The sequence below is a fragment of the Triticum dicoccoides genome, chromosome 5A, assembly GCF_002162155.2.
Source record: "Triticum dicoccoides isolate Atlit2015 ecotype Zavitan chromosome 5A, WEW_v2.0, whole genome shotgun sequence".
NCBI lineage: Eukaryota > Viridiplantae > Streptophyta > Magnoliopsida > Poales > Poaceae > Triticum > Triticum dicoccoides.
The window spans coordinates 667,570,658-667,583,817 of NC_041388.1; the positions used below are offsets into that span (position 1 = coordinate 667,570,658).

General features: G+C 47.9%; 1 protein-coding gene across 2 annotated transcripts; it reads right to left on the reverse strand.

Annotated features, from left to right (window-relative positions):
- Positions 1-5,921: 5,921 nt before the first annotated feature.
- Positions 5,922-12,320, reverse strand: LOC119303944 (DUF21 domain-containing protein At5g52790-like). 2 transcript variants are annotated; one of them, XM_037581104.1, is made up of 11 exons: positions 11,610-12,313; positions 11,374-11,487; positions 10,512-10,598; positions 9,728-9,867; positions 9,567-9,654; positions 8,614-8,687; positions 7,809-7,972; positions 7,360-7,553; positions 6,925-6,971; positions 6,562-6,814; positions 5,922-6,408 (listed from the first exon to the last, which is right to left on the reverse strand). In XM_037581104.1, the coding sequence occupies exons 1-11, from the start codon at positions 11,946-11,948 to the stop codon at positions 6,379-6,381; spliced, it is 1,530 nt and encodes a 509-aa protein (XP_037437001.1). In that variant the 5' UTR covers positions 11,949-12,313; the 3' UTR covers positions 5,922-6,378. The 2 variants fall into 2 exon arrangements, with proteins under 2 accessions (XP_037437001.1, XP_037437002.1); XM_037581105.1 differs by lacking the exons at positions 5,922-6,408; positions 6,562-6,814; positions 6,925-6,971 and having other exon boundaries at positions 7,416-7,553; positions 7,809-7,926; positions 11,610-12,320.
- Between the last annotated feature and the right edge of the window lie 840 nt (positions 12,321-13,160).

The window sequence follows — 13,160 nt, forward strand, 5'->3', positions numbered from 1 at the left end:
CTTAGCGTCACCTCCACCGTCACCTTCCACCCCGCCCTATCCGAGCCGCCTCCCGCACCCTTTAAAATATAATACTCGAACGGTACATTCCAGGGACGCAACGTGGGCCCGCCCCAGCAGGAGTCTACCACTGGACCAACAGTTCAGAGCCCCGGATCAACAAGGTACCAGATGTTCTAGAAAGATTGGCATGCGTGGTAGAAAACGCCTCCATGAGTTGTGTTTCCAACTCATGAAGCAATCGAGCCTTAGTACCACCATGCGGAATTTGCATGTCTCACGCCGGGAAATTGTGACGTGCTTCCACCATCACTATCCAGTGCCCGGCGGTTATTCAGTTCAACGGCGACGGTGCATTTTTCTCTCATGTTAGTCTCACCACCGTGCTAGCTGGATCAGTCCATCTATCATCACCAAATTAAACTAACACCGGTCAGCACTGTTCGACGTATTTTTGTGATTACTATTTTCAGAAGATATAAGTATAAATGTATTTTTTTCTTTCTTTTTTTAATTGCAAGTTATGCACATCTATGTTTTATATTGAGTGTATACGTACACACACGCATTAGGCAATTCTCGATGCAATGGTACGTGCATGCATTTTGAGTTTGCTCACGTACTAACCAATGTATACTTGCACTTGATGCTCCGTGGCATAGACTTATACACACATGCAGGTTACAATCAGAAGGCTGAGTCCATATCTACGGCGCGCCCACAAGATTACATACAGTATGCGTATTTCTTTAAGTGCCGTATATACCGGCCGGCAAGCGCGCGTACACGTACTTGAATCAGGGCCGGTCCTGAGATTTCGGGGGCCCGGGGCGAACTAAAAATTGAGGGCCCTTAATATACAAGTCATTGTAATATACTTTTGTGTAAAAAATGTATATATAAATTATTATCAGTAACAACTGAATGGATCCAAAATCAGTATGCGTATCAAATAATTTATACATATTACCTTAAGATTTTCTTCTAACATTCCTTGGCGCAAAGTCACTTATGATGGGGTCGATGTCAATCTCATCCAATAATTTCTTCTCGATGCATAATGTAGCCAAACCATTTAACCTATCTTGTGTTATACCTTTTATTTGCTTCAAAGCGGAGTCAATGCACATGGTTGATGATTGCAACATCTTGCTAACATTATTTACAGCAAATAGAATATCATGTCAGATAATCGTACCAACTAGAAACTCAAAGCGACCAAGTGAGTCAAATAAATTTTTTCCATCACTTTTTTTGTTTAGGATCAGTGTCAGAAGCATGACATAACTCAGACAAAACTGACCTTAACTCAGTGGCATCCGACCAGTTACCTACATTCTTGGAGCCACTTACATTGTTATTGCCGATGTTGGAGTTGATATTTTCTTCTTGCTGATCAGAGAGTCCAATTTTTCATTAGTTTGTTGCTCTTTCACTATGGCAACAATCGCCAACGCATCATCTGGGTTTGGCGAAGTAGTGGACGCATCAATATTACTTGGCATGAGAAATTTGTGAATACCTCCGCGCTGTGAGTGTATCAGTTTATTCACTAACTTCTTTTTTTCCTTTTGTCGCTGCCTAATGGATATTTCCTCCTGTTGGGCGGCATGAGAACAAACACAATGCTGAAAAAAAAAATGTATCAATCGTTGAATGGTGCCAGCCATGAACAAAAGAATTTGTTGTATGAATAATATACCTCAAACCTGATGTCCAGAATCCTGATGGTCGAACTTCTGTAGTCTGTACGTTTCTAAAGTCTGCAGATTTTTTTTTTAAGACAATCTAAAGTCTGCAGATGACGAAGAGGAGAGGAGCGCAATTGAGCAAAGGTGCAAAGGCCAAAGGAGCGTGAAGATGGGGGCCTCAGAATTGAAACAGGCGGCGACCATAACCAGATTAGGAAGGAGATTACCAGGTGACGTCGAGGTGGTGGGAGTGCATCTGTGTGTGCGTGCGTGCACGGCGTCGGCCGCTAGCAACTAGGGCTGGGACGTGGGAATCGTTGCCGGGTTCTTCGTGATGGAATAGTCGAACGTAACAGGAAGGAAACCGTCCAGCCGCTGATTGCTCGCTATCTTTCCTTTTTTCCTGAGGATCTCTCGCTACCTTTCCTGAGAACAAACGACTCGATCGCTGGCCGCTGGGATCAGGCGATTGGCTTGCTAGTCTCCTGGCTTGCTAGTCTCTCATATACTCCCGTTCGTCAGACTGCAGTACTATGGGCCATAGGCCTGCATACATACCTCGGGGGCCCCCTAGATTTTGGGGGCCCGGGGCGGCCGCCCCCCCTGCCCCCCCACAGGGCCGGCCCTGACTTGAATACTTGTGATTATTTCAACTAGCAAACACCGGAGATAAGCATGAAGGTGGCGATCGAAGGAATCAGGCCCACCGTCAGTCAGGTAGCTAGGTACGCATGAGACGGTTTTCATTTTCTGTGTGCAGGCGTACGCGTCAAGAAGAAGAAAGATAAACATCAGCGAGATGATAAGATTCGGGGAGATTGCATCCATATCTAGTCCAAGAAAATCGGGACGTTTGGCCCGTCTCCATCCGCCGGGTCGCCCATCTCCTGTCTATAAATACACACACCTAGCTACGCAGAGGGTACTCACGTACACACCCATTCTGAAGGCAATCGCATAACACCTTCAGCACGCATCCATCGCACAACACCTCAAGCACCCGTTCATTCACCACGCAGCACTCCATTCATTCATCACGCAAGCCTGCAGAGGAACTCCCTCACGCACCGGCTCGCATCTACCCGGCAGGAGGAAGAACGCAGGCACCCGAGCCGGCGTACACGGAGAGAGGAGGCCGGCGTACAGGGAGCTCGGCGGCTGTGACATGGACGAGAAGCTCACCTTCCCCGAGGGTAAAACTTTGATCTAACCCACCCCTTTCCTTGTTCCTTCTTTGCATATAGCATGCACGCACACAGGTCAGGAGCGTTGCCAAAAGCAATGTTCGCATGATCGGACCCCCGTCGGAGATGGAGCCGCCGGACCGGAAGATGAAGTCGACGTTGCCGGAGATGGTCTTCACCAAGCCAGCGCCACAAAGAACGACGAGGAGGTCGTCATCACCACCTGCGGTTCGTCTCGTCACGACGGTTCGGCCAGGACGACACGGAGCACGCCACGACGCCGCCCACCGTCGAGGTCGCCAGGTCGATGCCCCGGAGATTGACGCCACGGTGGCCACCCCACTCATCACCGCACGATGAGGACGACGCGTCGCGGGAGCTCGTCTTCACCAAGCCCGCGCTATGGATGCTGACGCCATCGAGGTCGATGTCCCGAAGGTCAACGCCACGATGGCCGCCCTCCACTCATCGCCGCTAGACGATGATGCCGTTTAGCCAACCGTGGTGCTCCCCACCGGATTCTTCACCAAGCTAACTCTATGGAGGCCAACGGCACACAAGTCACCATCACCACTCACGCCCACTTCGCCACGAGGCGCCGCGGAAGGACAACGACACGGAGCATGCCACGATGCCGCCCACCGTTCGATGTCGCCAAGCCGGCGCCATGGAGGCCGATGCCACGGAGACCACCCCCACTCCTCGCGCCCACTTCGTCACATGGTGCCGCGGAACACAATGACACAGGGCACGCCACGGCGCCGCCCACCGTCAATATCGTCAAGCTGGTGCCTTGGAGGTCGATGACACGTAGGTCAACCTCACCGCTCTATGGAGCCCGTCGTCCGCTTCGTCGCGCTGGAGGGACGCCGCTGAAGACGGTGATCTGGAGTTCGCCGTCGGGCCATTCGTTCACTTCATCAAGATGGTGCCGTAGAAGTCGACGACGCAGAACTCGCCATCACACTGCTCACCTCCATTTCATCACGCCGAGGACCACGACATGGTGCTCGCCACGATGCCTCCCGGCGTTCAAATCACCCGTCACACCCTTCGCCCACCTCGACGAGCCGGTACCATGAAGGACGAAGCCGCGGACCATGTCAACATCACCGACTCCTTCACGTGGCATGACGGTGCTGCTCGCGTCTCCTTCAAGGGAAACGAGATCCCATTTGGCATCGGGGTAGTGCCTATCCTTCATCTCGCCCGGACTCGATGGTGCCTTGGTGATGGTGTCACGTTAGTCCAGCCAAACATCATGAAGTGGTCTACACAAGAACAAGAAGGCATGCTCCTGATACATACTCGTGTGCGTCTAAGGCGTGAAGATGGCCGTTTGGCTCACCACCGCATGAAGCAATGGACGTGGTACTCGGGATGTCGCCGCACATGCCGTCCATTTCCAGCCGGAGGATTTCGTCTACATCAAATGCTATAGAAGAATGGAGCTGAACATTAAGTACGTCTGAATGTGTGGCAGTGCACTACGTAAGTGGCCTTTGCACATGCATGGGCCATGCACGTAGCCAATGGCGAGGTGGCATGCTCACCGCTGGTCGTCATTCGCTTCAGCGCGTCTTACATCATTCAAAAAGAAGAGGTGGAGCTCGTCACAGCGTCGTACATTCGTGGCGCCGCACGCTCAAGGAAGAGTCCTTGCAAGTGACGCCACATCGTGAAGATGACACCTTACAACGGCGCCTGTATCCTGCTTGTGAAGATGGTGCCTTGCCACGGTGCCGCTGCTACACGCGTCACGCTCATTCATAGGCCGGAGCCGAGCAGGTTGGCACCGCCCGAGGACAAGGCGCGGCTGCAGGGCGACGCGACTTCAACAACGACACCGCTCCTCTACGATCTCGTGAGACGATGCCTTAACTAAGCCGACTGCCGTGGACTCAGCGTCTGGCCGGGACGAGGTGTCGACCACTCAGGCCACGCTGACGCGAGCAATGCGACGGTCATCACCGATGATGGTCTCCACGACAATTACTCCCGCAAGGCGTAGCCCATTGCACACCCTGAGAAGCTACTGGTCGTCGAGAAGTCTGAGCCGAGCGCGATCCATGCTACCCCAACAACAACTCCTCCAACGCCGTCAAGACCGACGAGGCACGACGGCGAGGGCAAGCGCGGCCACCGCAAAGGCCATGCTACTTGCCGCGCGTGTACCGACGAGGACACCGGCTCTGCCGCCGCCCACACACACACATCGCCATCATCATGCATGGAGAACGCGAAGCGAAGACGACGAAAACGACCACACAGGTCAATCGGAGGTATCCCGCGGAGCAACCCGCGGGAGTAATTAACCGGGAGCCTTCCGAGGCCCCGGGAACCAGAAGATCACACAATCGCCACAGCCAGCTTGGCATGCTAGTAGGCCACGGAGCGCACCTTTTTTTTATGGGATATTGTAATTTTATTTCTCCAATGAGATTAATGAAATACATGTTCCCGTATCTCTTTTTCTTTGTGTACTACGGTACACTGGCACGCCCGCATACTCAGTTTTCTTTTCCCGGCGTCTGAGAGAAATACACTCCCTTCTCCCTTCTCTCTGGAGTTTTAGATGTTTTTCTCGTATCAAACAAGCACTTGACGCTTTAAACACGCACCTACGTACGTAGTTGCCCAGTCGCTGGCTGCTGCTGCCTCATTCGCCCGTTACCTTGACCATAACTAACATACACACAATCAATACTCACTCATAGCAGACGGGTTAGCATCGGACCTGGAAACGGATGGGAGTAATTCATTCTGACCAGTCGCATCCCGTTGATGCTGACAGGGTAACCGTTCAGCTGAACCATCTGGGACGTTTAGACAGAGCAGCAGATCATGTGGATGAGCTACGTAATCTTATATGAGCTATGTAATCTTATTTTGGACCGACTTGGGCGTGTTTTGCTATAAACCTTTTGGTACTCGGTGACTTGGACTTACTTTTGCTTAATAAAATGGTTGTGTGCATCGTATGATGCAGTGGCCGGGCTATCCCCTTTTCGAAAAGAAAAATGCGTATTGCCAGTGAAACTCATTAGAAACATAAGCTTGTACAGTTCTTACATAAATGGGGACAGCCACCAGCAGTACTAGCACCAACAGCTGCTTTACTTGAGTTTGAGTGAGTACAATGGCGGCTGACAAACAAGAATACCAGCACAGATGCGCAGATGCGCGATACATACAGAATGCGTTTCTTTTACGTCGTTTCTCTCTGCAGTTTTCTTCTTTTGCAATGGTTGCTACAAGTTTGGCAAAAAGGGCGTCTACAGTAGGTGGTGAGAGCTCATCCATACTCAGGTTCAGATGCTAAGGGACACATATATATGTACAAGAAAGTCATAAATAAACAAGGACCAGCAACAAAGCAGAGAGCTGTGGGGTCTTCATTCTTTGACCCCTACACTCTTCAATGCCTTCATTTGATCTTGGGAGTGATCTCAACTGGGATTGTTGCCCCTGGAGCTCTTTGGCATTAGCTCTCACCACCATTTCTACGGATTTCGGTACGAATTCCTCGAGACCTGTAAAAGGAAGAACCAGAACAATGACCATGGCATGTAGGATGAGGTGAAAAAGATTGTTGTTACAACTTCAAGGGATTTTCTTAAGAAAACAAAGCATGTACAAAAATCATGAATAACCATCACTTGGTATACAAAACTGCTACTACCCACCCAACTTGAAGTCGGCGAACTGCGCACGGGGGTTTGAGATGCCGGTGACCTCCCAGGAGAAAAGGCTGTCGGTAAAGTCCCAGGGGATCGAGCATGGTTTGCAGCAGGGGAACGTAAGATGGAGCCGCCATTATGGTATGGCGACAGCGGAGAAGCCATAGGGGTCTTTCTTAGTCCTTGAGACAGAGGTCCACCACTAGGAGATATAAGAGGCGACAATGATTTGCCTGGCGGTAACATGTTTATTTTGATCCTGCGAAACGAAGGAAAGTTACACCTCTATACCAATTAAACATGCAAAGCACCTTCCCCGCCAAAAATAAATAAATAAAACATGCAAAGTACCAGCACTGAGCCACTTACTTGTTATGCACATCAACATACTCATCTGTCTCATCCAAGATATCTTCCTGTGAGGGGAGAAATTTAAGTCAGTTAGCAATGTGAGAAAATGCCAAACAATATAACCCTGTAAACCTGTGGACAATGCCTAGGCTTTATTAACGGTCGGATGACACCTTAATTAGTACTACAATTGTATTTTCGTGAACTAATGTTGAGGACGACTTGTGGCTTTGAGATTCGTGAGGATGACCAAAATGTTGTCAAGAATAAGAAATACAATAAAGCAATATAAGCAAGCCGTTCTCACATGGCATGGGTAAAACTTGCCACTTTATGATGAAATTAGGCTATAAATCCAAAAGGCATCATTAAGTTTTGAAAATATGATCACGCAACAATGTACCCCAAATAATTTCGCAACTAAGGAGAGGCTCTAACAAAAATAAGTCAAACCTGCAGCAGCTGCTCCATGACATCTTCCATTGTAATTATTCCCACCGCTTCCTCATCCATTGAATAATGAGGAAGTGGATCGGTGTTAAAATCAAGAATGTTGTCCCGTTTTCTTTCAATTTTCTTACTGTATTTGTCATTGTTATTTCGACGACTTCCGGGAGTGTTGACATGTGAGGGTGACAGACCCAGACCTAAGAGTACACACAACTTATCAGCCAAGGAAGATAATACACATTTACTTGAAAGACATGTACTCCCTCCGTTCTTAAATATAAGACGTTTTGGTAGTTCAATTGAACTACCAAAATGACGTCTTATACTCCCTCCGTCCCAAAATAAGTGACTCAATGAGTCACTTATTTTGGGACGGAGGGAGTATTTTAGGAACAGAGGGAGTAGTTGACAAGGATAATCAAATAATGAAACTAGGTGAATGAAACATGTACCATCAGCATGAGCATGTCCATTGGTCATTTTATAATCTGCTGTAAAACTGTTATTCTTTTCAACAGATGCTCCTTCTTTAGTGCGTTTAACAACCACAGCCATGTGGCTGTGACCTTTCTGAAACTCATTTAGAATGTCATAGAGAGGAAGATCATCAGCCACCCTGATGTACAGAAAACACAGCAAAACTATGAATGAGAATACAAGACAAATAATGCACACTGATTCGATAACATATACTCCCTCCGTCCGAAAATACTTGTCATCAAAATGGATAAAAGAGGATGTATCTAGAACTAAAATACGTCTAGATACATCTCCGTTTATCCATTTTGATGACAAGTATTTCCGGACGGAGGGAGTACATAATTTAACCTCAACGAACAGCGTGGATTTTTTAGGGGCAAAATAGTGCTTGTATGCTCTCCAAAATTAAAATTGCTCAAATCTGATGTAATTTGTCGCTACCCAAAGGGGTCACTCTGCTTTAGCTCAGGACATTGACCCCTTCAAAATCTGTATCATCTGTTCTACCGTTTTTTCTAGAACTTAGAACTACTAGCCATTAAATATAATCAATTTTAAACCACACAAAAAAACTGGGAATGCAATTAGGTACTTTTTATGGCAAGGAAAACAATCTTAAATTAGTACATGTGCAGCATAATACAGAGCATTCCTGAACATGCTTCAGTGTTGGTGCTGATAGATTATCAACCAAAACGCCTAAGTCCATACGATACATGCATGGCAGAATCATATTTGTTCACCAGACAAATTTAACAAGGTCATAAAAGATGATACCTTGGAATTTTTCTGATAGTAACATGTCTAGTGGGCACCTCATCCTCAGGTCGGCAAGTAAGCAAGTTTTTTACCTAAAATGAGAGACTTTTTAGCAGATCAAAATAATACATCACTCAAAGTGGAAAAGCTAGGCTTGATTGGTGTTCAGGATGGTGTCATGTTTCTACACTCTTTATACTTCATTACACAACTCTGTACATGATCATGAAAGCTCCACAATAATTGAAAAACAAACTTTCAATGGCCAACTAGGCTGTAGCCTAGTGGCAAGGGAGCGCAATGGCGTCTCCAGCAACCAGGGTTCGAGCCATGTCGGGGACGAATTTCTGGTTTCTCACAAGGGATGCTTTCTCCTATATCAATAAACCATGGGTGCTAGTGCCCATGAGTTTCATCTTTTTTTAATGGCCATGTGCTACTCACAGGCTGGTGTTTGCAAAAAAGTCAGTTTCTAAAAGGACATTTTTTTACGAATAACAGAAGTGCTGCTTTCATATATTCAGAGGAGAAGTTCTGTACAGAAATGAAAATAAGATTTTTTTTTGGAAAAAAGGTGTCCCTGACGCGACATAGCCCCCCACCCACCCCTGTAACCTTTTTTTCTTTTTCTTCTGAAAATGACAACTCGAAAAGCAGTGATGAATTTATAGTGGAGATTTTCAGTTTTCACCACAGTTCTTTGATCAAAAGATTGATGTATTAAACCAAACAAAGATTAGCAGGTTCAGATATCTGGTTGCGCAATCATCTTAAGATTTCACAGTAATTATTGTGAGGAATGGTACAAAATGTTGTTAAGACACCGCTCTGGAAACTGCAAGTCCAAAATTATTCGCCATTTGTAAGATGCCGCTAAGAGTTCATAACATGGAGTCCGTAGCGGAATAAACCTAATTAACGAAATAGGATTTCTCAATCAATGCAATTAATTCATGAAAACCTGAGCTCACCAATATAAGACCGATGATATTGCTTGGTCTTCCAGAGTATATAGGAATACGGCTGTGCCCTTTGGTCATTATCATACCCACCGTATGCCTATCAAGAGACAAATAATAGCATCAGTACCATATATTCGATAAAAACACACAATAAATTGGAAGATTCATACACATCCAGCTTGGCATTTATGTCAAGTGAGAAGGTTTCAGATATGGGAGTCATGGCATCTTTTGCAGTCTTTTGAGTCATCTCCAATGCTCCTGCAATGATAGTAGTTTCATCATGAGTCAGCTCTCCACCTTTTCCAGCCTACGAACAAAGTGAGAAAAACAATAGTTTAGTAGTAGTTTGTATCTTTGTCTAAGGAGAGCAACAATAGTTAGTTAGTTACTTTAGTCCCTACTCCCTAGTACTTTAGCTTTCAAGAATAATTAAATATCGAACCATGAGGAGATTGGGGACATATAGAAATGCAGTCACAATGTTTCTAACAAAGGGTTATAGTGCTGTATAATGACATGGCCATCTAGAATCTAATGAACCAAAGTATATCATCCTGAGCTAACTTTCCAGGGCTTCAAGTAATATAGACAAAAATACTAATCAAATAAAGTAAATTAATTCCTGTAAGGCTGTACAGAGAAATTAAGTTACCATGAATGCAAATTGTGCTTTGAATATATACAACTCATAATGGGCACTTGGACGGGGATTTTTTTTTATTTTGTTCTTCGCTGTTATACCAACATCTGTTTGTTGTGCTGATTGGCTTTGCAGTTTTAAACTGTTTTAAATGAAAATGCATACAAGGCTCATGTTTATTGCAGGACAAGTATGTATGCAACTTATAATACTAGTTGAGAAATTGGAACAGAGTAATAAATGTTGGACTGAAGAAGTGAAGATGGCATCTACTTATCATAAACGAAAGAGTGAATAAAAATAGAACTGACCGCATCGCCGTGCATATCAACCAATGTCTTTAGCTCAGCTCTCCTCATAAGTGCAACATGGCCCTTTCCCAATAGCCAGTCCAACAGCTGAAAAACAAAACATAAATGAAGCAAGATACAGAATCGACGAAAAAGAGGGGGGGAACACATTTTGTTCTTCTCTTTTCGGACACACATAGAAGTGCCCATCATTTGCATTGGAAGAACACTGAAATGGCATGAAAGCTATATGCAACTACCCTGGCTAAGCGTGTGCTATAAAAATCAACGTACATGATTGATCACAGATCGTTCGTCAGTAGTAATAAACTCACATTTCTTTTATCAAAATACGGTCCTTAAGAATAACCGATTCATATAAGAAACACTTAGCAGGGAAATGGTAAAACTGCCAAGTAACTGTTCTTAAAGAAAAAAACTGTTCTTCAAAACTGAAGATGCTTTCATACTGAACCTGAGTCAGCAGAACTCAATCATATGCACATGTAGAGGAGTGCATTTTCTGTTCATTTAGTTTGGCATTAGCGAGATACGGACCTTATTTCTCGGCCACCGATTACTTGCTCGTTGCGCGGAGATTTTAATCAGTGCGACAACAAGTCACTAGTAGGTAGGAGTACAAAACAATTCATATAAACAGGACATGTTGACCTGTGTGGGTAGTTCTGATGACTAGATGAGCATGGCAAATTAGTTAATGATGAGGGAGCATGATCGACATCCCACTTGCAGTTGCAGGCAGGCGCCCACTTGGGATGCCTTAACTCTGAGCCCAATTTCGACTGCGCGCACTCAGAATTGGCAGTTGCTCCTCCCGGATGGATTCTTGCAAGGAGACAGGGGAAGAAATTGGGCGTAGTACCTTGCTGATGGGGTATGCCACCGGGAAGAAGACGACGAGGAGCACCCGGACGATGGGCGCTGCCTTGGCCCCCATGCTGAGGCCGTAGCGCGTGCAGATGGCCTGCGGCATGATCTGCAGGGTCCATCGAACCATCAAATCACCAGGTCAGGATTCAGGAACAAGAAGAAGAAGAAGGGGGGAAAACAGAGCGCTGCTGAATCGGAATGTAAAATCGGAAGAGGTGGATGGATCACCTCACCGAAGGCGAGGATGAGGGTGACGGAGATGAGGATGGCGCCGAAGGAGGGGAGGAGGGAGTCGAGGAAGATGGGGAGCGCCTCCATGGCGAGGGAGTTGCCGATGAGGAGCGTGCAGAGGAGGAGGTGCTGGTTGGTGACGACGGGGAGGATCCGGGCGGCGTTGCGGCGGTCCTGCGGGGTGCCGGCCTTGGCCAGCACCTCCAGGTCCACCAGGCTGAGCGACATGAGGCCGAGGGTGAGCCCCGACATGAGCCCCGCGAACATCACCAGCCCCGCGCAGGACAGCAGGTACACCCAGAACATGGTCCCGCAGCACGCCTCGTGGCTCGACATCGCTCGCCGGCCGGCGGTCGGCCGATCTTCGATGGCCTCTCCGCGTGCTCCCGCGAGCGAGAAGGGGGCCGAGCCGAGCAGTGCCGCGGTGTCGAGCGTAACTGGCTTGCTGCTTGCTGGTGTGCTCGCGGCTCTGCTCTGGGGTGGAGTGGGGGCTCGGTCGGCTGCCTGCGTGCGCTGCGTTGGTGGGCTGGGGATTGATTTATGGTGGTACGTTGGCGTCGGGGTTTCGTTTCGCTTTCCACCGGCCGTTGCGCCTCGCCCACTTTTCACTACCGGACTCCTCCTCACCTCACCTCACCCCACGGCTCTGTTTTGTTTTTCTTGCCGGAGTTGGAAACGGCCGTCGTGCCCGCCACCGCCACCGCCACCGCCACCGTGAGCGGGGTGGGGCTGGGCCGGGTTTTGCTGGGGGCGTCGAGGATCCACCTGCGCTGCGTCTGCGTGCGCTCCGACGCCGATATTATTCGGTGGCATTATTCTCCTCCGAGTCCCAGTCCCAGTCCCGTGGCCGGCCGGCCGGCGTGGAGTGGAGGGAGGGACCGATGAAGCTCACCTCACGTCGCGTTGTCTAGTGGCGAGACGTACGAGGGCACTGTGCAGTCCATCGGTCGCGTGGGTGCATGCTCCCCAGTCCCCATATTCCGTGGGATTATTCTCTTCTCCCGGTGGCCGGCGTGGAGGATGACATGGCGGCAGGCGGCAGGTCCATCGGCCGGGGAAGCATCCCGCCCCGACAGCACAGGAACCCCACCCACGGCCACGTCCACCACCGCTGCGAGATTGTGATTATCTACCAAGCTCGATCATCACACCATCTTCTGCACGCCGTTTCTCTTTCTGTTTTCAACGCCTGCCTCTGCGTGCTACACAATTGTTTTACTGTGCATGTATTGAGATTGACAGCGCCTCTCTCAGAAGCAACAAAAAAGATACTAATTACTGTGTGAAAAATGAAAGGAGAAGCAATAGGACAGGACACAGCGTCCTCGATCGGGAAGGACAAGGCCTTGGTGCCCGGCAAATGACAACAAATCGTGTGACTCATCTCCTGACGTAGTAAGTACTCTGACAGCAACGTGTTTCGCTCGTCAGTCGGCTAAATTTCGTATTTCAACCATTTTCAGAGATTTGACCCTGCCTTACAAAAATTTCAAGATTTGTCATTTTTCTTACCGTCAGGATCCGTGACGATAGGGTATAACAGCCTAC